At 40.5% G+C, this 27876-nt stretch overlaps 1 protein-coding gene across 1 annotated transcript; it reads right to left on the bottom strand.

Moving 5' to 3' along the window:
* Positions 1–6562: 6562 nt before the first annotated feature.
* Positions 6563–27312, bottom strand: MKS1 (MKS transition zone complex subunit 1). The gene is made up of 18 exons (XM_001366681.3): positions 27193–27312; positions 25724–25830; positions 22964–23034; positions 20639–20794; positions 19239–19336; positions 15515–15643; positions 15145–15249; positions 12483–12591; positions 12162–12218; positions 10793–10835; positions 10223–10285; positions 9333–9403; positions 8797–8866; positions 8414–8521; positions 7834–7967; positions 7306–7388; positions 7125–7222; positions 6563–7035 (listed from the first exon to the last, which is right to left on the bottom strand). The coding sequence occupies exons 1-18, from the start codon at positions 27270–27272 to the stop codon at positions 6893–6895; spliced, it is 1725 nt and encodes a 574-aa protein (XP_001366718.2). The 5' UTR covers positions 27273–27312; the 3' UTR covers positions 6563–6892.
* Between the last annotated feature and the right edge of the window lie 564 nt (positions 27313–27876).

The raw sequence follows: 27876 nt of genomic DNA, 5'->3' as shown, positions 1-27876 counted from the left end.
GGTAAATCTGGAAGCAAGGTGGCAGGGTTAAGAGTTGAACAGCGTTTCAAGGTAATATTTTCACTATTTAATAAGGTTATTTCATACCTTGTAATTCTCTGATCCGAGAATGCCTGTGTTCTATGTTTTACCAATAATGCTTCAATCTCATGTGGGCACATTATTGTTAATGGACATCCCAATACTAAATCAACGGTTTTTGTTACTAGTAAGGCTGTAGCAGCTACTCCTCTAAGGCATGGTGGTGCTCCTGCTGCTACTGGGTCTAGTTGGGCAGAATAATAAGCAATTGGGCGCTGAGAAGGTCCCAAAGTCTGAGTTAACACACCAGAGGCTACTCCTCTTCGCTCATGCACATATAAGGTAAATGGCTTGTTGTAATCTGGGATGCCTAGAGCAGGGGCAGACATGATAGCCTTTTTCAGATCTGTTAGAGCTGACAAGTGTTCAGGCTCTAATTTGAGGGGTTCAGGAACCGAATCCTTTGTTAATGCTATAAGGGGTTTAGTGATTTCCCCATAGCATGGAATCCATTGTCTACAAAACCCTGTTGCTCCTAAAATTGCTCTCAGCTGTTTCTTAGTGGTAGGAGCACTCAATTTTTGAATGTTCTCAATTCGTTTTGGAGAAATATAACGAGCACCCGCAGTCAAGATGAATCCCAAATATTCTACTTTTTGGAGACACCATTGAACTTTATCCTTAGAGATTTTATGTCCTCTTTTGTGCAATTCCAAAAGAAGGTGTTTGCTATCTTCTTGACATGTTTCTGCATCTGTTGAAGCCAAGAGTAGATCATCTACATATTTGATTAATTTGCTATTTTTAAATGTTATATTGTCTGTGTCTTGGCTCAAAATTTGCTCAAATAAGCTCGGACTTTCGACATAACCCTGTGGCAGCCGACACCAGGTATATTGTGAGCCCTTCCAGGTGAAAGCAAAAATATGCCTGGAGTTTTCATGTATTGGTATGGAAAAGAAAGCTGAACACAAGTCTACTACTGTAAAGTATGTAGCTGTGCTAGGAATAGATGAAATAATAGTATGTATGTTAGAAACTACGGAGTGTCTCTTTATAACGTGATTATTCACTGCCCTTAGATCCTGTACGAATCTATAGATGTGTTTGCCATCGGGTCCTTTTTTTGGTTTTTTAATTGGCAGGATGGGCGTGTTGTATTCAGATTTGCAAGGGATTATTATTCCCTGTTCTATTAATGAGTTAATAACTGGTGTAATACCCTCAATTGCCTCCTTTGAGAGGGGATACTGAGGGATAGAAGGAGGTGGGCTAGATTTAGTTTTTATCTGCACAGGAACAGCAGATTTGAGTAAGCCTACGTCAGAAGAAGATGTGGCCCAAAGAGACTCCGGTATATCTTTAGGTATTTCAAAAATGGAAGGTTCTTTTGCCTCCTGGTTTTCCGAGAGAAGTACAGGGAGTAAATTTAAAGATTCCTCTGGTACTTCTAATGATAATGAGCCATCTGGGGAGCAGGTTATTGTGGCTCTGAGTTTGCATAGAAGGTCCCTCCCCAGTAAATTTAAAGGGGAGTCAGGCATCAAAAGGAAGGAGTGTTGTACCTCTAGGGGTCCTACAGACACCATTCTAGGAGGAAGTCTTTTAACTCTTTGGGTTATTCCTGATACTCCCATTACATTCTCTGAGCCAATAGAATAACATTGTAAATCAGGTGTTCTCTTTAATACAGACCAGGAAGCTCCGGTGTCTAATAGACAATCATAATAAGTGTTACCCACTTTTAAGGTAACATGGGGTTCATTAGTATGGGGAGGGCAGTGGATAGGGACAACGGGTAGTAGGACATCAGGGTCTGGGAAATCAAAGGTTGTATCCTCTGATTCCTGTGCCCCAGCCCCCCCCGGGCACCATCATTGTGTTTGGGATATTCCTTGGGCACCCCCCTGAGGGGCACCTCTCTGAGGGTCATTAGTACCTCGAGTAATTTTTGGACGAGCGCCATTTCTCATATATTGTTGAGTATTATCATTAAAATTTTCTTCAATTTGAGCATTGTCATTAAATTCCCAATTCCTATTTCTATAATTCTGGTTTCTAAAGTTCTTATTTCTATATTCATTATAGTTATTTCCATAGTCATTATTATAATTTCTAGAATTCTGGTTTCTATAACCATTATCATAATTTCTATAGTTATTATTTCTAAAACCATTATTAAACTGTGTATTCCTTCCAAACATCTTAAGAAAGGTTCTACATTCCATCATTTTGTGGCCCTTCTTCTCACAGAAGTGGCAAGTAATGGATTGATAATTGGATTTCTGGAGAGGGGCAATTGTCGTTGGTTCATTATCATGCCCACTTTCTAATTTAGTTATCCTATCTATTACACATCTCATTTTTTTCTTCATTTCCTCCATGTCATCATTATTCTCTTTCTCCTTTTCTTCGTTTCCCTTAAAAACATATATAGCTGTTTTTCGCAATTCTTCAAGGTCCATATCTGACCATCTTGGGCATTGTGTTTTAAAATAATTTTTAATTACTTTGCATGAATTATTTACAAAGATTCTTCTAACTTGTCTTAAACTATTCTCTTTATTTAAGTCCCAATCTAAGTATCTGTCCCCAAACTCGATAATTCTGTCCATAAATCTGGAGGGTGTTTCGTTTTCCTTTTGCTTAATTTTTTCCAGTTCCATCCACTTATCTGTACTGTCCGCACATTCCTTCATGGCTGTGAGGATGGCCTCTCTACAACGGTATAGTTGTAGATAGTCCTCAGGATTATTATAGTCCCATTCGGGATCCTGAGATGGCCAATGTGCTGCATTACGCCCCCGGGTTTTGTTGACATGAGCAATTATTTTATTTTTTTCACGTTCACTTAAAAAAGCCTGTAGTAAGCTCTCAACGTCCTTGTAAGACGGATTATATTGAAAAAATATGTCTCCCATCTTTTTTGTTACTAGAAAAGGATCTTGTTCATATGTGGGGATATTTCGTGTAAATTCATTTATTTCTTGGGGAGTAAACGGTATCCTATGTCTTAAAGTCACCACATCCCCATTTCGTCCTATTTCAGGTACTTCTCTTAGAGGAAACAGGCCTCTAGTTGAATTTTGCACCTGTGGGTCAGTTTGACAAGGACAGGTTTCTCTAGGAGGACAAGATCTCCCTTGCATTGGAATTTGGTTTTCTGTAGGAGAAGGAACATGAGAAGCTGGGATTGCAGGGGAAGGGTTTTGGGGATTAAATTCAGACAAGATTTGCACTGCACGAGAGAAGCAGTCTGTTAACTGGGCTATAGGGAAGGTGTTTTCCATCTCTATTTCAGGGAAGGAAATTTCCTCATTCAAAGGTTCAGAAACAGGTCTGTTTCTGGTAGAGTGGGTGTTTGCCCATTGATCCTGTAAGAAACATTTTAGGTCTTCTAATTGGGCTTGCATTTTATCCTCAATTTTTCCTATTTTATCTTCCATATCTCCCATTTTATCCTCAATATTTCCTATTTTATTCTCAATATTTCCTATTTTATCCTCAAGTTTTTCTATTTTATTCTCAATATTTCCTATTTTATCCTCAATTTTTTCTATTGTATCCTCAATTTTTTCTATTGTATCCTCAATTTTTTCTATTTTATCCTCAATATTTTCTATTTTATCCTCAATATTTTCTATTTTATCCTCATTTTTTTCTATTTTATCCTCAACATTTTCTATTTTATCCTCAATATTTTCTATTTTATCCTCATTTTGTTTTATTTTATCCTCATTTTGTTTTATTTTATCCTCATTTTGTTTTATTTTATCCTCATTTTGTTTTATTTTATCCTCAATATTTTTTATTTTTTCATCTCTAAATATAGTATTGAGGAGTACAAAAATGACAGTACCTATTAATATAAAAATTTGGAGGTATCCTTCATTCCTCAATGCCCCTACTTCTTCAGCTGCCATATAATTGTCAAAGAATGTAGTACTCATTTTTATATGTATATTTTGTAATTTCACAAAACACGTGGGGAGCAGGGCAAAGCAACAAACTTTCCACAGGGTTTTTTTTTTTTTTTTTAATCCAGGAAGTTGTTCCTTAAGGGAAAGGATATTTAGAAACAGTTCTTCCAGCCAGGACTTTAGAGTCCTGTTGCTGAGATTTAAAAACAGCTGTTTTCTGTCTATCAGAGTCACACAGCTGGGAAGTATCTGAGGTCCGATTTGAACCCAGGACCTTCTGCCTCTAGGGCTGGCTCTCAATCCGCTGAGCTACCCAGCTGTCCCTTAAGATTAAAGGGAAGAAAAAAGAAAAAACTGCTGATTCCAATTTAACTTAAGGAGAAAAGAGAAAAAGTTTTTTATACTCACGTGTTCTAGCAGCTGTGTCTTTAAGCCAAGTTTTTTTTTTTTTTAAAAAAAAGGACTAAGTGGTGAAACAGTATAGTAAAAAGGCAAGGAAAAAGTTTTATTGAGAGGATTCTTTAGACTCCCGTGTGGTCAGCCACAATGTTACAAGGGAATCACTTTAAAAGACTGATATATATTAATTTAAGGTCGCCAAGGAATCAGCTATGTAATTCCTAAATGAAAAACTCAAGTCAGCCGTCAGCCTTTTGGAGTTTAATTACAATAGGAGCAAGAAAGGAATTAGAGATATATAGAGAGAGAGAAAGGGGAGAGAAGGGAATAGGGCTTAAATACCCCCTCTGTTTAGGCTGGGCCAAAAGGCCCAAGCCCTTAGATAGCTGGGGCAAAGAAAAGAGAGCAGTCCCTTTCACTCACGTGTCCAAAATGGAGAAACAGTCTCAGAGGCCCCCACTTTCAGCTTCCTTTAGAGCAAGCTTCCTCAGAGCCCAGGAACCACCGACCAAAAACTCAACCCCCTTTCAGTCTCCAGACCCTCCTATCTTTAAGGACACCATCCAAGTTGCCTCCCCTCAGTCCTCACATCTACCAATCACTCTTCATCAATTTCCCTGTCAATGGAGGCTCTCGCTTAACCCAGGACCGCCCAGAGGTTTCTGGCTTTTTGCACATGTCTGTTGAAGGTCATATTTTCCAATGATTAAATCTATACTCCTTTGCTACAGCCCTTTCTAAATCCTGTTAACTTGAGTATGGTAGAGATTGGAATAATTAAATTTTGATCTAGGCTGCAGCCCTTACTCAATCCTATTAGGACTGAATAGGGTGGAGATTTATTCCAAGTATCTCCATTGTATCAATTCTAAATCAATCAAGACTCAAAGAAATTCCTGTTCTATGCTTAAGCATAGGTCAAAGTCCTTTCCATTGTTCAGCAAAGGGTTTCTGTCCTAAAGTAATCTTAAGAAGGGAAGAGAGGGAACCTCCCATGCCAATGGAGTTCCCATTCCAATAGACTATCAGTAAGAAATTTTCCAAGTATGAAATATCCCAATGGTGAAATTTCCAACATTTATAAGTCTAAGGAATTTTGAGGTTTACACTCTCCAAAACAACTGGATCAGTCCACAGTTCCACCAGCAGTGTATTAGTGTCTCCACTTTGTGTTATTTTATCCTTTTGTCATTTTAGCCAATCTGATGGGTGTGAGATAATACCTCAAGGATGCTTAGCATTTCCCTAATTGGTATTGATTGCAAGCATTTTTTCAGATATATTTATGTGGTTTTGGTTTCTTCATCCAAAACATTTCTGTTCATATCTTTTGACCACTTATAAATTGGGGGATGGCCTCTACTCCCATAAATTTGTCCATTTTCTATGTATTTTAGATACGAGACTTCTATCCAAGAGATTTTCTTTGAAAACTTTTCCCCAATTTTCTGATTTCATTATAATCTTGACTTTTATTTGCACAAAACCTTTTCGACTTAATATAATCAAATTTATCCATTTTACAACTCATAATGCTTTCTATCTCGTCAACTCTTAAATTCCTCTCCTATCCATAAATCTGATGTTAACTATTCTAATTATGGTACTTCCTTTTATATCAAGATCATGAATCATTTATCTTAGTGAATGGTGTAAGATATTGGCCTATACCTAATTTCTGCCAAGCTATTTCCCAGTTGTCCCAGAAATTTTTACCAAATAGTGATTTCTTCGCCCAATAGCCTGGATCTATACTTTTGTCAAATACAAGGTTACTATAATCTTTTACTCCTGTTTTGTATGTCTTTTCTGTTCCATTGATCTACCACTCTATTGCTTAGCCAATATAATTAGGAGCTAGGATCTCTTATCAAGATATCTTATCTCTTATCAAGGCTAGTTCACCATTTCATAGTTCTGAAAGAACATGAATGTGCCAGTAACCTGGGTGGAGAAATAGGCAAGAAAACATGAGAAGGTATAAAAACAAGTTTTATGTTTAAAACCTAAAAGCAAAAATCCAGTACTCAATCATGTATATGAGTTAAGTCAGTTTAGGCAGGCAAGACTCAAACCCACAAAACCCCTCACAGACACACACCTGCCACTCCCCCACATACATACACCCACAACAGACACCTTTCTATATCCACTCCCTCCCACATACACAATTTGCTTGAGACAGAAGTCAAAAAAGAAAATCACTCTGAGAGAGCCAGGTATTTAATAGTCAAGAATACTTTTATTTATTCACCTCTTCTTTCTTCCTGGCTTCCCTCCTGAGACTGTGGAAGCACCAAATACCCTGGGTCCTAATCTGCTGTCTGCTACAGGGCAGGCCAGTCTTGGGTCCTCTGGAGGGGCCAAATGTATAGCAGAGCCCTTTTGCCTGTGCAGCCCTCATCCCAAAACATGCTGGCCTTGCTGGAATCTGGCAGAACAGGATCCAGACATAGAGAGAATGCTACTACATGTGGACCTCAGGGCATCCTAGGATGTAGAGCAGCTATTCCTGGTGACCATGATCCATGTCAGGAAAGGAGAATAGAAAATCAGAGGCTACCCTGGCCTTGGGAAGCACGGTGTCTGGGGCTACTGCTGGCTAGGAGATTAGTAGTGCTCGCAGCACTCACTAGATCCTGAGGGAGGCTTTCCCGGGCCTCCTGCATTCGGCGTCTGGCTCGCTGGAAGGCTTCTAAAAAAAAAAAACAACAGATAAAAAGAGATTATCCTGCCTAGTGAAAGAAAGGCTAACCAGAAAGCCAGTATGAGGGGGAAACCTACCCATCACATTGATAATGGAGCTCTGCTGGCTGAATCTTCCCATGAGGTCCATCACACTCTGCCTCTTCCTCCAAGGTAAGCTAGAATCCAAAAAGGCCCTATAGGGGAGCACCAAGGATGGTTAGTAGAGTCTTGGCTCTATGCAAGTGAGCACCAAATCATTCGGGCCAAGACCACTTACCTGGACTGCAGGAGGCAGTGAAAGCGGAATGTAACACTGCCTGTGGTCTTAGTGCGGAACCCAAACCGGCTCAGACGCCTTCCCTAGGGAACAGATGCAGAAGCTCAATAATGAGCTACATAACAGTAAATTACTGGTTGAAGCAGGTATCTTCTCCAATCTACAGCTAAAGGAAGTCTCTGAACTCCAAGTTTAAGAATAGTTCCGATTTCACCAAAGAACAACAAAGATGGCTGGTTCCCAATAAATACTCCTTTTTCCCACCTTCGATGAATAACCTCTAGGGAGCAGGCAGGAAGAAAGGAGTTTTCTGTTGTCTGAGGCTGGCAGCACACTTTCTTCTTATTTTAGAATGTAGGTGGGGCTCCTAGGAGCTTTGGCACCTCATACAACCTTGACTATGGGAAGGAAGGGGGTGGGTCATTCCTAATATCAGAGCTATGAAAAAGTGAACATGGGATTTGTCCCATACGTGTTTGAAGCACATGGTTCATCTCCTTGGACCCATCTATGGGAAAAAAAACTCACCTGGAAGGTCCCTGGTATTCGCACATAAGAGAGGTCTTCCAATTCCAGGGAGCCCCCAATGAAAAACCTCCTCAGCTCTGACACAGTTCCTAACTCCACTGGCCTCCACGTTGAGATGGTCAAAGTGTGAGTCCCTGTATTACCAAAAAGACAGTAGGAATATCCCATCAGAACATTCAATCAAAGAGAACAACTATGTTATCTACCTCACCACCAATGATCAGGTAAACAGGCGCCATTTAAATATTTGGGCGAGAAACAATATGGCTTTTAATGGAGTTTCAAAATAAGGGCCCTAAAAATACAGAAGTTTAAAATAGAGGCACTAAAGATTCCCAAGGATGTCACAAGATGAGGAAGTTAGTCAGAGCTGCATCCTGTCATCCTGAATGGAGAAGGAAAATACATGGAGGTCTTCAGAGAATCATGAAATACTTATACATTCAATGTCTTCCAATCCCTAATTAAAGCCTCTTTACCCCAGAAATAGTCACTCTTCGGAAAGCCTCCAGTTCTGATCTGCACACTGAGGGCCCAGAGCATTTCCACATTAGGGAACGGAAGGGATGGGTGGATTCACCTGGTGTTGAGGGCAATACAATGGATCCATAGCCTTCTATCCGATATCTCTGCCAGAAATCCAATGAGATAACCTCAAAGTACAGCACAGGCCACTGAGGGAGAGAATCTGGAGGTGTATAAGTAAACAAGAGCAGTACCTAGTTATTGCCAACAACTGGCCCTGGATCAGTAGAGAAGGCGATGTGATACACTAGAAAGAGAATGAGTGTTGGGAACCAGAGGATCTGAAATCCAAATCCTAGCTTTGATATTTGCAACTTGTGTGATCCTAAGAAAATAATTTCCTTTCTTGAGGCTTCAGTTTATTCACCTGAAAAGGAAGAGATGATGACCACAGAGGACCCTTACAGTTCTACATCTATGAGCCTATGACCAACTTACCAGGAGATGCATCCTCATGGAAGAATGACATTTCAAATGTGAAAGGGTAGGAGAAGTAAGCCACATTGTCCTGGAGGAAGGGACAGAAGAATCATCAAACTACAGAAAGTCTCACAAAGCAGAAAAAGCAGCCTCCCTTGGAATTCCTCCTCTACTTGAAACATTCAGAGTCACTTTTCTAAGGCTGCTGGAGTTCTAGTCAGTGCCACCTAGGGAAGGGCCAGGCACAGGCACTCAGAGGCAGAGTTAGAAGTCTCCCAAAGTGCAGTCATCAATTGTCTCAGTACTTGAATCCACAGCTCCCAGCACAAGTGCCTGTCACAGAGCTGGTGCTTTAATATACACTTGTTGATTTGGTTGACTGATTTTTCTAGGGGCAGAAGCAGAGGTTAGTTCAGGTTATGAAGGAGAGCCCCTGACTCAGCTCTGGACACATCTCTGTACTATGAATCTGCCTGATAAAGGAAGGGCTTTAACAGCAATTTCCAAAGCAATTTTCATCTGTTCCAAAGATTCTTCCTTCTCCTTTTCCTTACCATTCCTAGAGACTTGGTAACACAAGTCTGTGTTATTCCCGAGAGCTGCTGATGTGGCGGGCTCAACCAATCTAGGAACCAAGAAGCAGAAAGCAGTTAGTCCACTGGCACCATCAGAGTGGAGTCAAGTGGCCTAAATCTAGCACTACAAAGAACCCAGAAGAATCATGATAGCTCTCAGAAGAAGCCTGAGATAATGCCAATAGCTAGTATCAACTCTGGTCATCTACTACATTCTGTGCATGCTACCAGATACAGGGACAATGATGATAATGATAATAATAATAATAGGCAGCACTTATGTAGCACCTTACAAACGTTATGCCATTTGATCCTCAAAACAACCCTGGGAGGTAGGTGCTATTATTACCCATATTTTACAGGTGAGAAAACTGAGGCAGAGAGATTAAATGAGTTGCTCAGTATCACATGGCTAGTAAGTGTCCAAGTCTGGATTTGAATTCAGGACTTCTTGGCTCCAAGTCCAACATTCTATCCACTGTAGCCCCTATCTGCCTGAGGAGGCAAAGGTTTTATTCTTGAAGAATTTTAGTAGCCCTATACTTTCTCACAAAGTCCCTGCTTAGAACCGTATTAAATAATCGTTGTGAGAAAAGGAAAGAGGATATCTTACCTAGCTCCAGGAAATAAACAGTTCTATGAGACACTCCATCTGCCTTGGGTCAATGACCCTTAGGAGCAGTGAGCTCAACAGTGGGTTTGTTTCCCCCTAGTAGCTTGCATCACAGCTAAGAATGAGCTGCAGGGAGTACATACTGGCACCTATTTAGCCTGTGTTCTGAATTAAGTAGCAACATGAGTCTCTCCCAATAGAGAACCATGCCATGAATTGGGTGAGCACCTTCTTCAGGGGTTGTGACGTTACTTACTGTCAGGTAGCTCCAGCTGGAAATGCACATAGAGACTGTCATACTCATAGCCCTGGGCTGAAACTGAGAAGAAAGGTAATGGTGAGAATAGGTCTTGGTATGTCTCACCCCCACCCAATATGGTCATCACCAGATCTGCAACATGAAGTTCCATCAGGGTCTGGATCTCTGGCAACCCTTCATGTTAACTAAAGATGCCTAAGGATTTGGCCTCCAGAACAGGAGCATCAAGAAACCCAAAGGTAGGGTTTCCACTAGGGTATAAAAGCTCACCTGCCTGAGGGATCTGCCCAAGCACAAGGGACCACAATAACAGTGGAGGATGACTCATGTAGTGCTTTGAGGCTTAGAAAACACCTAACACAAAGTATCCTCACAACAGCATGAGGTAAATGCTACAGGTATTGCTGTCTCATTTTAGAGATGAGGAGCCTGAGGTAAAGGGCCACAATGATTTACACCCAAGGTCATAGAACTACTAAGTGATGGAGATGAGAGTCAAACCCAGTTCTCTCCTGGCACCAAGGCCAGCAGTATCTCTACTCTACTGCATACTATCAAGACACTTACCTACCTCTCCATTTACGAAGAACCGCAGGGAGCCAGGAATTGTCTAAGGCAGAGAGAATGAAAAGGTCAGAGGTCCTACAAGATGCTACCCAATAACCAGAGCCCCACTCCCAGGGATCACAAATACAAACCAGTAAGAAAAAAGGGACCTAATCCCAGGAGTCAGGACCTGTGTATGTGTGACTACCACTTCCCACTAAATGTACTTTTCTCCTATCTCTGAAAAGTAGAAAAAGAAAAAGTACAGAAGCTAAGCAAGAGAGATCAAAGCCATGTGGAAGACCAATAAAAACAAGTCAAAGACATTGATATCAGCTGCCAGTGGGGTGACAGTGAAGAATTAGGTACTAAGTGTCTTCTTTTTTTAAAAAACCTTTGCCTTCTGCCCTAGAATTGATACTAAATATTAGTTCCAAGGCAGAAGTTCAGTAAGAGCTAGATAATGGGGGTTAAGTGATTTGCCCAAGGTCACAAAGCCAGGAAGTGTCTGAGGCCAGATTTGAACCCAGGTATTCCTTATCCTGGGACAGGTGCTGTACACCTAGCTGTTCCAAGGCCTCTTTATCTTGAGTGGCAGAGGGTAGAAAACCAGTAGGGAATCTTACCCACTTGGAGCCAGAAAAGAACTTGGAAATCATATGGTCCAACTACTTTATTTTACAGATACTTTTATGTATTCCCTGTGTGCTTTAGGCACTCTTCAGAGGCACACGGGGAGTAAGTAAAATTGGTGGGATGTAACCCCAGATCTTCTGACTCAAAATTCAATGCTCTTAGGGGGCAGCTGGGTGGCTCAGTGGATTGAGAGTCAGGTCTAGGGACGGGAGGTACTAGGTTCAAATCTGACATTAGACATGTCTTCCCTCAATACTATTACAACCACTTTTAATTGACTTTAATTGAATTTTAATCGAAAGTTATTAAGCTACAAACAGCCTCATAATTTTAAATATTACACTATCTATATGACCTTAGTCACTTAATCCCCATTGCCTAGACCTTACCACTCTTCTGCCTTGGAACCAATACACAGCATTGATTCTAAGATAGACAGTAAGGGTTTTTTTTTTTGTTTGCTTGTTTGTTTTTTAATTTAATGCTCTTTCTACTCTCTTGGGCAATCAGACATGGAAGCAGGGCTTCTGGAGAGAGGATGAAAGGATCACAGCAAAACCAACTAAACCTGTTTTTTGTTAAGAGTCAAGAGCTGTCATTGATGTTAATGGATATCAGTATCACTTCCCATTTCCTGGGGCACTTGAAAGAAAAATGCTCAGAAAGTGCAACAAATAGACTACAATTGCTTAGCCAGTCACCTTGCTCTGAATTGATGCAATTAGTTGTACTGAAAAGAACTAAGGCTACTTACCATCTCAAAATCTGAACCCACGAGACTGCTGAGGTACTCCTTGTGACGGTCATAGAGCTGAGGAAACAGATCAAAGAGCAGAAACTTTTCCCCTCTTCTCCCCCTTTCCCCAGGTTTCAGCTCTGACCAGTAAAGGGAGGATAAATAATGAAGAGGGGAGGCATGGAAAACTAGCTGCCCACCCAGCTGGTCCCAATTCTTTGCTCAGTTCTACATCTCAACAACTGTGAGAAAAACCACTACCCTTCTCCTTGGCCACTCTCAACTCCTGATCTCCAAGGCCCTCCCTGGGTCACTGCTGGAATAAAGGAGGGGCCTTACATCCTTGAACACGCGCTGTTCCCGCTCTTCTTCTTCTCGCTGTGCTGGTGAGGACACATTGTCAATCGTGTACTTCCACACCTCCTGCTTCTCCCCCTCCATCTCAATTCTGCTCAGATCATAACCAGGAACCAAAGTCAGAGCAAAGAAATGAATTCTGGGCAAAGTGGATGTGACCTCTCAGACCTGGTCTAGAATGCTTAATGGGGGAAAAAGGATAGGAGAGTGGGAAGGAAGAGGAACAAGGGCAAGATCCAAGTAGCTTAATTTGCACCTTCCACAGGGCTAACCTCTTCATTTACACTTTACACAATATATTTATAATCATTTAGGATAGTGGTGGGATAAATATATGGCCCTCAGTTTAATCTTCTCCAGTTCTTGAAATTAAACTGTTCCAAGGAGGAAAGTTCAGAAGGAGCTACAGACAAGCAGGGTAGCTTGTTTTCTATTATTGTGTTAAACAGAACATACACTCAAAAAAACTCACAAAATTTCACAATTCCAATAATAACCTTTTCTATCTTGCCTGTTGAAATTTTATGGTTGATAAATGCATAATAAAAAGTTTTTTTTAATCCCACTCTAGTCACTGCCCCATTCCATTAAAAGTAGAGCCTCTAGTACCACCTTACACCTAGGGGGGTGGCCAATATGATAGTAAAGGAAAATAATAAATGTTAGAGGGGATGTGGCAAAATTGAGACACTAATACATTGCTGGTGGAATTGTTAATTGATCCAACCATTCTGGAGGGCAATTTGGAATTATGCCCAAAGGGCTTTAAAAAAATTCATGTCCTTTGATTCAGCATGTCCTTTGTATCCCAAAGAGATTTTTTAAAATGGGAAAGGTTCTGTTTGTAAAAAAATATTTATAGCTGCACTTTTTGTGGTGGCAAAAAGCTGGAAAATGAGGGGACATCCCTCAATGGGGGGAATGGCTGAACAAATTGTGGTATATGATGGTGATGGAATATTATTGTGCTATAAGCAAGTATGAATGGCTTGATTTCTACAAGAACTGGAAAGACCTCAGTGAACTGATGTGGAGTGAAATGAGCAGAACCAGGAGATCATTAACACAGTAACTGAAACATTGTGGGATGATCAAATGTAACTGACTTGCTATTAAAAGCAATGCAATGGTCCAGGATAACTCTGAGGAACTTATAAGAAAAGAGGCTATCCATATCAAGAGAAAGATATATGGGAGTAGAAATCCAAAAGAAAACATCATTTATGAATGCTGGAGGGGATGTGGCAAAGTGGGGACATTAATTCATTGCTGGTGGAGTTGTGAATTGATCCAACCATTCTGGAGGGCAATTTGGAACTATGTCCAAAGGGCGATAAAAGACTGTCTGCCCTTTGATCCAGCCATAGCACTGCTGGGCTTGTACCCCAAAGAGATAATGGACAAAAAGACTTGTACAAAAATATTCATAGCTGCGCTCTTTGTGGTGGCCAAAAATTGGAAAATGAGGGGATGCCCCTCAATTGGGGAATGGCTGAACAAATTGTGGTATATGTTGGTGATGGAATACTATTGTGCTAAAAGGAATAATAAAGTGGAGAAGTTCCATGGAGACTGGAACAACCTCCAGGAAGTAATGCAGAGCGAGAGGAGCAGAACCAGGAAAACATTGTACACAGAGACTGATACATTGTGGTACAATCGAAGGTGATGGACTTCTCCATTAGTATCAATGCAATCCCTGAACAATCTGCAGGGATCTAAAAAAAAATACTACCCACAAGCAGAGGATAAACTGTGGGAGTAAAAACACCGCTGAAAAGCAACTGCTTGACTACAGGGTTGGAGGAGATAAGACTGAGGAGAGACTCTAAATGAACACTATAATGCAAACTCCAACAACAGGGAAATGGGTTCGAGTCAAGAACACATGTGATAACCAGTGGAATCATGCGTCGGCTATGGGAGAGGGAAAGGCGGGGGGGGGGGGGGGGGGAAGGGAGGGGAGGAAAAGAAAACGATCTTTGTTTCCAGTGAATAATGTATGAAAACGACCAAATAAAATAATATTAAAATTTTAAAAAAAAGAATAAAAAAAAAGAATGTCTGACTTGATATCGGAAGGCTTTGGTAGGTTCATGTGCTGGTTCTACTATAAACCACCTGATCAACCTTTGTCTTCTATTTAATACTTTTATGGTGGAAGAATTTACCTTGTAAGTTCCAGTCAGATATGACTATTATTTCCTTGTGCTAACCAAAGTAAATAAAGTCTTCCTTTTATTTTTTATTTAAAAAAAAAAAAGAAAACATCATTTATCACTTGTTTGTATGAATATGTGATTTGGGAGTTTAGTTTTAAAAAATTATTCTATTATAAAAATGAATATTATGGAAATAAGATTTGAGTGATAATATATGTATAACCAGTGAAATTGCTTGTCAACTCTGGGAGGGGGTATGGAAGAGGGGAAGGAGACAACAAGAATCATATAACCATGGAAAATTTTTTAAAATAATTTTTTAAAAAAAAGTAGAGCCTCTAAAGATTTAAGGATTAAAGTGAACAATGGAAAGAAATCAGACTTTCTTGAAATCTTGGCTTCTAGCATCAAAAAAAATGAAGTCAAGGAAAAAAATGTCAGCTGACTACCCTCTCCTCAACAGCCCTCCCCACATTTCTCACCTGTAAGGCCCTTTGTTGTCTGTGAAATCGGGTTTGACTGTGATCACTCCATTGCTGTCCACTTTCAGAGTACAAAGGACTTGTTCATAATTCTTCTGACCAAGCCTACAGACCACAAAATTAAGACTCATGCTCAGAGGGCCAGTATTACCACCAAGGACAAACACCAGAAGGTCAGGTGACAAGTATAGGAGCAGCTTCCTTCCTAACCTCTCTCAGAGTAGAACTACCACTATAGTACAAGGCCTTCCAAAACAAAACTCAGAGAGGTGAAAGTTACAGTGACAACTAACTTCTTTCCTATAGACAAATATTAAGGTAAAAAAGAGGGAACGGGGATCTGAGCACTGTGGTCCTAGCTCTCACTCACTTTCCGTAGGGTCCCAGATCTGCCATGATGTACATAGTCTGAAGCGGTGTGTTGATGACATGGTTGTTCCTAATGAATTCTTCTGTTGGTCTCCAGGTGATGATTCGGGACTTGAGGAGGCTGCCTTCCCTGCAGTGAGAACATCACAGAAACATTGCTCCACTTATCCCCAGAGACTCCATTGGGCAGAGACGTGGGACCAAATAAAAGACTGGAAGCATTGGAGAGTTGGAATGGACCTCAGAGGTGAAAGGAAGTCTGACATCTCTCAAGGATGTCTATTCTATTTGGGGATAACTCTACTTCTTTCTGCCATCAACCCATAACCTCCTTCTCTGCTACTTCTATCCCTTGTGGGGTCAAACAGAATAAATCTAGTACTTCTCCAAGTGATATTTTCATGTACTTTAAATGATAGCTCTCGGACCGGAAATTCCCCTGCAACCTCTGCAGTCGATCCTTTGAGAAGCAGGACCGCCTTCGCATTCACATCCTACATGTCCATGAAAAGCACAGACCTCACGAGTGCTCCATGTGTGGAAAGAGCTTCTCACAGTCCTCCAGCCTCAATAAGTACATGAGGGTCCACTCCAGAGAAAGGCCTTACAAGTGTGTCTACTGTAACAAGGCTTTCACTGCCTCCAGCATTCTTCAAACTCACATCAGGCAGCACTCTGGAGAGAAACCCTTCAAGTGCAAGTACTGTGGCAAAGCTTTTGCCTCCCATGCTGCCCACGACAGCCACGTCCGTCGCTCCACAACAAGGAAGGTGGGGGCTGTTCCTGTGGGATCTGTGGGAAAATTCTCTCTGAGAAAGAGAAATTCCGCTGCCACATGAAGTTTCATGGTGTCCTCTAGAACCTGGAGAGGGCCATCAGCTTCTTCTAGCCCATGAACTCAGTTTCCCTTCTGTGCTGGTTCCCACGATTTCTTCAGTGATTTATCTGGGGTTGTCAAAGATCTAGAAATACAGTATGGTGGGAGTACCAGGGGGTGGGGGGTTGCTTGTTTTTAGCATGGACCTACTATGCCATACTTGCAATAGCAGAGGCATAGAGTTATTTATATTGTCATTAACAAAGGCACTCTAGGTGTCAAATCATCTTTTGAAGATGTTTATATTGTAATCAGCAAAGTAAGGAGGCCTTTTCTAAAATATTTGCCTTTGGACCCCCAAAATGAAATTGCCCAGCTGTCTTATTTTCCTGTTCTACTTAGAAGGAAGTCTTTTTTCAAACTCAGAATTTGCAAATTCACTTAGGATTGAATATGGAATTAACAACTAGTATAACTAGTTCTGTAATCGATATCTATCATTCCAAAGTGAGCTTAAGGCCCCATGCTCATTAGAATTCATTTAGTGGTTGTACTTGGGTGTTTTTCACAAGTGCAAGTAGATTATTCCTAATTTATTTGGAGAAAGAGAGCCGAATGAAGAAAATTTATCTGTCTAGCACACATCCATCAACCATTTGAGGGAAAAATGATGACAGAATAAAGAAAGCCCAAAAGATGATACTCAAGCTTCTTACTCAGTTCTGCTTTTAAAACAAATTCACTCCTGATGAATAATAGATAAGTGAGTATCTCCTATTCTGCAGAGCTTCTGGTTCATCCTAAGGCAAAGAACTATGGGGAAAGCATTTATAGCTGAAAGAAAGCACTTTGAAACAAAAAAGAATGGAAAGACATGCTAGAGGAGTCACTTAGTCTTGGAGGGCCCATAGCAAACTCTCTTTACCATATTAAACTGAAATGGGGAGGTCTACTTTGGGAAAAGGATGCTTTACTGCATATACCCCACCAGATCTACACTTCTTCAAAGACAAAGAATGCTGGCCAACTGCAAGGTATCAGGTAGCTTAAAACACTAATGAGTGTTTTAAATTTTGTCTACATTTTTACCTGTGACTTGGGTGAGGGTTTTAGGTGATGGTAGATTTCAAATGCACTGACACAAAGCTGGGAGGGATTGTTATTATTTTGACTTGGGGATTCCAGATCTTAAGAAGAGGAGATGTAATAAGGACATGCACATAGGTTAAAAGAAGACTGAATTCCACAAGTACTTATTGAATAGCCTGTGTTGCTATGGTGCTTTAAGATTACAAAGCTTTTCATAAGAGCAAAACAAATGCCAGTTTATTTCTGTTTTGAGAATCCATGATTGGCGTAGTTCCTCCCTCCACTGACATAGGTGCTAACCCTTGTCCTAAACTCAGTTTCTGTGGTTCAAAAGAATTCATTATTTGGAGGCTGGCGTTCTGACAGAGCCTTTCCCTATTGAGCTAGGCTAGACCATTAACCTTCCAAACATTTTCATGCTTTGGAGAAGCCAGGGACACATGATCTCTCCTACTATTCTCTAAGTTGGTTGGACAGTATCTGCAGAATTGTGTACATACAGTTTACAGTTTCTTGGGTCATCTTTTAGGAAAAGACAGGAAAGAGCACATTCAGATAAAGAAGAGGGGATAGAGGGATGGTATGGGTGGGGGAATGATTTGAAATCATGCCAATTTAAAAATTGGTTGAAATAATTTGATATTTAATTATCCTAAAGAAGAGATCACTTTGGGATTGGCAGTACTCTTTCATTCAAATATATGAAGAAAGGTCTTTGGTTTTTACTCCAAAAGAACAATTCATGGAAACCCCAAAGAAGATTTCAAATCAGTGTGAGGAAAATCTTCCTAATCGAACTTTCTAAAAAGTGTAATGGGCTGTTTCATCAAGTAGCAAATTCCCTGTCACTGATGGATGACCATTTATTTTCAGAGATGTTACAATGAGGATTCTCATATTGGACTAGATGGTCTCTGAGGTACTTTCCAGCTTGGAAATTCAATGACAAAAAATTTCCTTCCTTAATTCTCAGAGAAGCATGAATAGCTAGTTACTGGCAATAGGCATCACATATAAATACACTTAAACCACATTTTCCAGCTGGTACCTCTTGCCTTTCCTATACAGTTAGGAGGACACTCTTTATCAGGTGCAAATATTGAGGCAAATTAAGGTACTATCTACATTAGAAGGCTCCCTTCAGAAAATCTGTAGACTTTTTATATTTGTGGGGGGGAAAACGTGATTTCATTTACATGTTTCACCTCTATTTGTGTAGCCCCCAACCTAGTCAAGTTTTCAGTATATAATAAATTTGGTCTCGTGTTCAAATAAATAAATAAATGATAGCTCTCATAGCCCACTCTACACCCTTTCTTCTCTAAGTTAAACATTTCCTTTTCCTTTGAAATGACCTCCACGGCCTTTGCCTATCTGGCTGTGATTGTTCAGACAGTTCAATTGTGCCTGACTCTGTGACTCCATTTTTTTTCAAACTCTTATTGTCTTTGAATTAATACTAAGTAGTAAGACAGTACTAAGACTTGACCAAGGTCACACAGACATTATTTGGGGCTTTCTTGGCAAAGTTACTGGAGTGATTTGCCATTTCCTTCTCCAGCTTGTTTTTCAGATGAGGAAACCAAGGTAAAGAGGGTTAAGTGATTTGCCCAAGTCCACACAGCTAGTAAGTGACTGCCCTAGCTAAAGTAAGGCCTCCCTAAAATGTGGCATTCAGGACTGAACTATCTAAATTTGGTCTGCTCAAGGCAGCAGGATGGTCATCTCCCTATTTTATTAGATTCTGAAAGGAGAAAGAGACAACAGAAGACAAAAAGCAAGGTCAACACCACCAAGTTAGCCCACGGTCCTTTAGCACCTGCTTGTCCGGTCCTGACGGCGACGTCTGACATTTGCCATCCGCTCAACCAGGAATGAGGGCACCTCATTTTCTGAGGTGGTCATTTTCTGAAAATGCTGGGAAAAGAGAATAGCTATATGTCACCCATCTACTCATGATAACCTGGAGAAAAGCAACCAAAGGAATATTTTTGCTTTCTATCTCCCATCCTAGGACCTAGGTCTCATAAGCAGTCACCACACAATTATCTATGGTAATGAGTAGAGAGGTAGCACAGGTGAGTCAGAAATGATCTCTCCTCAGCTTTAATTTGCCTCATAATATTAGCAGCCCAAAATCACTCTTGAGCTTCGATTAAGTGAATATTACGATCAGTTTGCATTCTCTGAGTACATGCCAACTAATGGGAGGGTGAGGTTACCCATTAACCTGCTATTTATTTCATTGGGAGTGAGAAAAGCATCTAAAGATAAAAATTTGTTGAAGATTTTTACATACAAATAGAACAATAACCATATTTTAATTCGATTTTCATGAATAAAATATCCAGGACTCAACTCAGACAATTCATGCCCTGTTTCATAGCTATCCTGAAGATAGCATTTGATTCAACTAACAGCATTTACTCAGACATGTACACCCTACTGTGTACAGAGTACCACAACCAATATTCCAAGACAGCAGGATAGGTTGGAACAAATACTGGACATGGGTCAAGCATGAAGCCACATTCTGGTTTTGCTCCTTGCTAGTCATATGACCATATAGAAAAGTCACAACCTAAGTCTCAGTTTCCTCACCTGTAATATAAGAATAATTTCCTGCCTCACAGGATAGTTGTGAGGAAAATGTTTTGTAAATTAAGAACAATATAATTATTATTCAAGGTGATGAGAGAAAAGCAAAAGAAATGGTCTCTGTGCTGGAGTTTACACTCTCACTGGGGAGAAAGGAAACACATACACGCAATGAATGAAAAACACTCCCAAAACAACATGTTAACAAATGTGGGCATACATACTACACATTCAGTTACATCAATATAAGCTATAGGCCTCACAGCTGTCCTAGATTTCTCTCTTAAAATTCCCAAACAGAATCTTGGCTTAACTTCTGAGGGAGTTCTGCATCCTAACTTTTCTTTATTTTGTGCCAGCATGGAGAAATCCTAAGAGATGTTTCTCCCCTTTTGGAATCCACAAGCCTGTCCTGGTTCCTTCAAGCACTCTAGACCTGGGATTGGCATTAGTAGGGAAGAAAAGCAGTAGCGACAACCTCCTGAATATTGGGTTCACTTTACCCCAACCAGATTGCTAACCCAGGGCAGGAGGTGCTGGGTTCTAGTCAAGTACATCCTAGTGGCTAGAATCAGTACCCACTACTCTTCTAATTTAGAGATATCAGAATGAAGAACACACCTCCTCCAAGTTGGTATAGCGATCAGAATCAGTGTAGGTGAAGATTCGGCGATTCTTCCGGCCCCCAGAAGCTTCCAGTTCTAAGATCTCCTGGTGATACTGGTGATCCAGTGGGGTCTGACAGGCTGACTCATTCTGGTACAGATCCACTTCAAACTTTGAGCACAGAGGAAAGACAACAGGTGTTGCTTGAGAAAACCCTCAAATGCAGTTCATGTTGTTCCTCACTCAAATTGATCCTAAAGAATTTATTCTCCTTAGCACTTTTATGTAGTCTACTCTCAGTTACTCAGGCTAAAGAACACAAATAGAACACAATAATGTTCACAGGGCTGCTGAAAGACAGGTACAGTAGCACTCTGCAGTTGGAGCCACTGTGAATTGGTCCAAACATGAAAACAATTTAGAACTATGCTTTAAAAGGCTACTAAGCTATCTATACCTTTTGATGCAGAAGACCTGATGCCAGAGACATATTCTAAGGAAATAAAAAACAGAAAGGAAGGTCTTGTTTACACCAAGATTTTCAAAGCAGTTACTTTTTTGGGATAGAAAAGATATGAAACAAAGGTTGTGTCCAGGAATGAGGGAATAACTAAATAGATTGTGGTAAGTGAATGGAATGGAATGCTATTCTGACATATGTAGCAACAAATATGAAGAATTCAGAAAAGTATGAGAAGATTTTTTAAAAATGCAGAGTAAATGAAGTGGAACCAAGAGAACATTATACATAATGACATACGTAAATTTCCATTTGTATGGGTATAAATGGAAAGAACAAAAGCCCCAAATTGAACACTATGCAATTACTCTAAAAACACTTTAAATGACCAAATAGGGCTTGCTGAAAAGTTGAAAAAATGAATCTTTCTCCCCTTCTTTGCAGAATGATGACTGTAGGTATGGAATAATGCATAGTGTCAGACATGACTGATGGTTTGATCAGTCTTGCTGAAAGACTTCTCTTTTCCTTCTTTTTCAATTTTTGTCTCACAGGGGACATTTTACTGGGAAAGGGAGATGGGTAAGTTATATTTGGAAATAATGGGACTAGGAATTAGACCTGTAATTTTATTGGTATAGGGAACTCCCAGATGAGAGAACTCTATATTAATGCAAGTCAGTACTTTCTTTGAAATTCTGGTGTTAAGAGCACTCAGAAATTGAGCAACTTGTCCAGGATCACATAGCCAAGACTGCCAGAAGCAAAACTTGAAACGAGGTCTTCCTGGCTCTGAGGCCTGCTCTCAATCCACTACACAATGCTGCTTCTCATTTGGAGAGGAATGTTTTATTTTTTAATCTATTATTAATTATAATAAATTTATAAAATAGAAATCTATGTTACAAATTAACATATACATGCTAATTGTTATATGATAAATTGATATAGTATAATAACACAATGGCAATATATTAATTATAATAAATGAAATATACTTGTACTATTATATACTTATATACTTAATAAATTTATTTATTATTCAATTTTATTAACAAAATTTAGATATAGTTTTGTTAAAAATAAAAAAGGGCATAAGGCAGAGAAGAGCACAGATAAATAAAATCTCAGATCATCCCCAAACTTCATTCAGGTGAAGACCTTTCAGCTGCCTTTTCCAACTTTTTCTTTTAACTGAAGCTGCTAATTAGAAGTAATGACAATGAATGGATACAGGTTTCCTTCCTTTTCTCCTAGGGGTAGTGACTAAAAAGTGGAAAATGAGAAAGAAAAGGAAGAGGAGAAACAAGGATCCTCATGCCACATAAGGACAGGCTGAAGAAACTGGGCATATTTAGCCTAGAGAAGAGTAAAGATTCAGGGCATTCTTGATATATGTCTTCAAGTATTTGAAGGGCTATCATATGGAGGAAAAGGTTGAACTTGTTCTCATTTGTTCCAGAAGGCAGAAATAAGAGCAGTGGGTGAAAGTGACTAAAAGCAAACTGAGGCTGGACATCAGGAAAAACTTCCTAACAATGAGAGCTGTCTCAAAGTGGAATGGGTTGGGTTGCCTGGGGAGGTAGCAAATGTCCCATCCTTGGAGGTCTCCAAGCAAAGGATGGCCCACCACATGTTGGTAGGTTATAGTAGTTAGACTACATGCCCAGTGAGGCTCCTTTCCAACTCTCAAATCTTGAAATTTAATAAAGCTGGACTCAAAGCTGGCTCATCAAATCAGATAGCAGGCCACTGAATGTGGATGTGCTGATAACTGCCCCTAAAGCAGCACAGCTGCCTCTCCAGACACTGTCTGGAGTCTTGTAGTCACACCTGTGCAGAGGGAGAAGGGGAGAAGGGAATTCAGGCCATTTACTTACCTGACTAAAGAGTTTCTCTTGCCAACCAATCACCACTTCTTCCTCCTCCTCTTCATCTCTGCGGTGTCCACCTACAAGACAGCAGAAGGAGCCTTCTTCCTCCTCACAGGGCAATGAAGCATTTACTCTCATTCACCTGCTGAACACTGAGACTCTGAATTGGCCAACATTTATTGTTACTCTATGAGAAGAGGCCTCCCAATCCTCCTTACTCCCCCCAAATCTCAGTTCCAATTTGGTGGGAAGAGATAAATTTCATCTATTAATGTCAAACAACAATATCTTGGCACCTTCAAACTGGAGGCCAAAATTTCTCACTTTTCCTGGGGGAGAATCCTAGGCCCTTGAGTTTCCAAGATCATGCCTAGAGCTGACGTGCCTAGAGAAGAAACACATTACCCACAAAAAAGAGAGGGTTGAAAGGGAGCAAAACTATTATTTCCAAGAAGAATCTAAGTCAATCTAATCTCACCTTTTCCAAAGAGAAGTCTTTTCCATGGCAAATGTTCAAAGATGCCTGTCACTTTCTTTTTTAAATAACTTACTTTTTGTAAGAAACCAGTAGTTTTGTAGAACCAGTACTGTCTATTGATTCCCAGGCAAGAAGAATGTTAAAGGCTAGATAATGAGGCTTGCCCAGGGTCACACCAATAGGAAGTATCTAAGATAAAATCTGAATTCAGGATCTCCCATTTGTAGGCCTGGCTCTCACTCATGTCCCTTATAATCTGGGGAGAGGAAGAAAGATTAGGAGGATACAATAAAGAGACAATAGAGGATACAATAAAGAGGATAAAACTTAGAATCACAGGCTTGGGGCTTAAGAATCCTTCAGATTATCTAGTTGAAGATTTCTTAACCTTTTCTGTGTCATAGATTCCTTGGGCAATCTGGTGAGAACTCTGGATCAGGTCTCATAATATTTTTAAACACATCAAATAAAATACAAAGCGTTACAAGGAAAACCAATTATATTGAAAATTATCAAAACATTTTTTTCCTAGAATTCATAGACCTCAAGTTTAGAATCCCTGATCTGATCCAATCCAATCCAATCCCTTCATTTAATAGATAAGGAAACCATGGCCAAGAGAGGGGAAAACACTTGACTAAGCCTAGGAAGTAATGAGGACAATCAGGTATAGAAATCAGGGCCTGTGACTCCAAATCTAATATTCTTTCCACTTTACTATTTGTTATTCCTCCTCCCCTGGGGGATTTTAAAAAGAGAAAGGAAGAGCCTTTTACTTAATAATATTCTTTCTCCATTCTTTCGTCACTGAAAATTTCAGATATATACCTGACTCAAAAGGGTGAATTACCTTGGCAGCTTCTCAACTTTGAACAATCTATAATTATTTGGAAATCAGAACTTACTTTCCTATAGATATTAAAAGTGGCAATTAAGATTCTTGTCATTCCACAAAACCCATTTAACCAAAAATGTAACATTTAACCACCATTTTAAACATGGTTCCTATGGGAAAATCTATCTTAAATTCCAGCTGGAGATGAGAAGGAACACCTCTCTCCACTTCCATAATGGTGACTTGCCCAAGTCCACACAACACTATTGCAGATTAATTGTGTTAGAGCTATATGGTCCGATTCAAAGGATCAGAGATTCTTAAGTACAAGAGACTTCCAGGCAACCTAATACAACTTTCTAATTTTACAAACAGGAAAACTGAGGCCTACAGAAAATAAATGACTTGTCCAAGGTCATACCATCAGTAAAAAAGCAGAGCCAAGATTTAAATCCAAATTCCAAAGCAGACTTTCCAAGGTTTTGGGGCCCTGAAATTTACCCAAACTATATGAAAAAGCATAAAAATATCTTACTTTTATACATGTCCAGATACACTAACTCATTTGGTCATAATTGCTTTGTAAAGTAGATATTTCACAAAAGAGCAAATTGATTTTCTGAAAGGGGCAATACATCATGATGGAATAGGGACAAGAAAGGCCTAGAACTATGCAGTGGCAAGAACTTTTGAGAGTCTGGTTCTAGAGTTGATATAGAAGATCCTTTAGTGTTCAAATCTCTTTATAACCCCCCCCACCAATCTTCTTACATCTCACACCCCACTTTTCTCTCTCCTTAGATATTTCAATCCAGTGACACAAGTCTCCTATTTGTTCCCCTAACAAGATACTCCAATTCCAGACACTAGGCATTGTCACTGCCTGGAATTCTCTCCTTTGACTGAGTATTTTAGCTTCTCTCAAGTCTCAACTAACATTCCACTTTCTATAGGAAGTCTTTCCCAAGCCCCTTTAATTATAGTGCCTTCCTTCTGTTGATTGTATCCAATTTATCATGCATATAGTTTATCTGTACAAAGTTGTTTGCATGTTGTCTCCCATTCCGGTATGAGCTCCTTGGGGGGGGGAGCTATCTTTTGTCCTTCTTTGTATCCTCCATGCTTAGAGGATGCCTAGCACAGCAGTGGATGCTTGATAAACGTTTATTGACTGACTGGGTAGTCATGGTGTAAGTGGCTGGGCCACAACTAAACCCATTCAGCAAAAAATGTACTTCCTCTCTTTCCTTCCACCTGCCCCCAAACTCTCTTTGAGGAAGCAGAGCAGGCCAAGCTCCTCAAAGGGACTGAGGAGGCCAGGGCAGGAACTTGGGTCACTACTACTTCTTGGGAAGAAGGTGAATGGAATGATTACCTTCAAATCTCAGATACCAATCACTCCCAGTACCATCCCCAAGTTCCCAACCAACTGAATCAAAATGTTAATACATACTGGCTGATGTGTGAGGGTTAAAGGTGGCCAAATTTATAAGGTCATCCCCCAGCTGGGTAGCAGATTGGTAGAGGAAAGTGCTTGAAGTAATTCTCTGGAGATGAACTCTGAGAGAGAGAGAGAGAGAGAGAGACCTAGTTCAGACAACACAATGATGAGGTGACATCACAGCAATGGAAAAGAATACTATAATGGGAGTAAGGCAGCTAGGGAAGGCAAGGCTCTGTGGGAATGTGTATGGGAGATAAAAGAACAGAGAAAAAGGAAAGCCTGTGATTGGTGGGGAGTAACAACATACTCAGGAACTCTGGTAGAAACAAACAGGCCCAAAGGAAGTTGTTTGTGAGAGGAAAGTGTACTTGTGGTAAGGGGTAAGGGAAAATGACTGAGGTCTCAGAGAAGAGAAGGGACACCAAAGACAATAAGATGGGAACCAAGTAACTACAGAATGTTAGAAATGGGAGAGGGCTTCGAAATCTAGAGCAACCTTTCATTTTGCAAAGGAGATAGAGGTCCAAAGGATAAAAATTATTTAAGTTCATATTGCAGAGCCTCATTAGAACCCAGATTTCCAGATTCCAGAATGTCCTTTCCTCTGTAGCTCACTGAATCTGGAAAGCTAGATTCTAAACTCTGCTTGCCAGGCACTTTGGGGGTCTTTGGGTTGCTTCTCTCTCTGGACCTGTTTCTCCACCTCACAAAATGAAGTAGATGGACTTTATTTTAGGGCTTAAGGCTGGACAGAACCTTACACTCAATTCAAAGAGTACTACATCAAACGCTCCTTTGTGTGGGGTGCAAGATGCCAAGAAGATAAAATGAAAATAGGTCTTACCCTCCAGAAGCTTCCCTAAAGATCCTCTGCTCCAACCTACTTGTTTCACCAATATACAATGATTAATAAGGGAGTCAGATCTAAGAGACTCCATTCAGTCTGATTTGAGGTGAAATCTGGTCTCAGAAACTTACTAGCTGGGTTGGCAAGTCACTTAAATAACAGTCGGCCTCAGTTTCCCCATCTGTAAAATGAGGATAATAAAAGCACTTTCCCAGAATTTTGAACATCAAATGAGATTAAAAAAAAAAACTTTCAAGGGCTTAGCATTGTGCCTGTCACACCATAAGCGCAACATAAATGTTAGCTCTATTACCGTGATGACACCTTGTGAATTACCAGCAGTTCCTAGGCTTATAATGTTTGACGTGGGAAAGGGCCTTGGAGCCTAGGGACCAAACTCCTCATTTTACAGAAGAGGCCTCTGAGGCTGAGAGAGAAGCACAGCACTCCAAACCAAGACTTACAGCAGCCCACCCTCCTCCACTCCCAATAGGTCCCCGCTCCAATGTTCGTTCCAGGGATGCTACAGAAATGCGGGAGGGGTGGAAGTCCAATTGGAGGGCCAGGAGCCGGGGATGAAGGAGGAGCAGAGACGTTGGGGAGGGGCGGGGGAGGGGCGAGAAGCCCGTACCGGAGCCGAAGATTGCGTACTGGGTCCCGGGAGCGATAAACCGCCTCCCCAGTATCTGTGTTCCAGCTCGGATCCGCCATGGCTAACGCTTTGCTGCGCCTGCGCGGGAAAAACGAACTGTCGCGCGCCCTCCGTTTCCCTGGCTACAGGGTTTGCCGGGGAGGGGGGGGGGGGCAAAGCATGGGTGGGGCTCTAGGTGGACCGTAGTCTTACTCCTTTACTCTAAGAATGACTTAAGGACGAGTTCCCTGCATAAGACAAGGTCCTATAGCGGGGAAGTGAGATCTAGAATGTAAAATAGGGTTTTCAATAAGACTCTTAATAGTTTCAGGGGACCAAAATTTATTTTAACCAACCTCCAAACGGAGTATCATTTCCTTTGTTTATGAAAATAGGCAACACACATGATTCTGGGAAGGGTCCTTGGGTTTAGTAGCCTTCAGGAGGCTGCTCTAGAGGTCTAAGACTCAAAAAGTTAAGAATCCCTTTGCTAGAGCATCTAAGACAAATCTCGTTTTACGGACAGAAATTTAGTGATTTTTCCTTAGGATGCATAGTTGTAGGCAATCAGTCAATAAATATTTATTAAGCTAATATGAAGCAGCTAGGGCTGAGGTCAAATGGTTGCCTCATATACTGTGTGACCATGGACAAGTCATTTAACCTCTGTCAAGCTCAGTTTTC

This window comes from Monodelphis domestica, chromosome 2 (assembly GCF_027887165.1).
Source record: "Monodelphis domestica isolate mMonDom1 chromosome 2, mMonDom1.pri, whole genome shotgun sequence".
NCBI lineage: Eukaryota > Metazoa > Chordata > Mammalia > Didelphimorphia > Didelphidae > Monodelphis > Monodelphis domestica.
The sequence above is the reverse complement of the archived record's forward strand: the minus strand, read 5'-3'. Positions and strand labels throughout refer to the sequence as shown.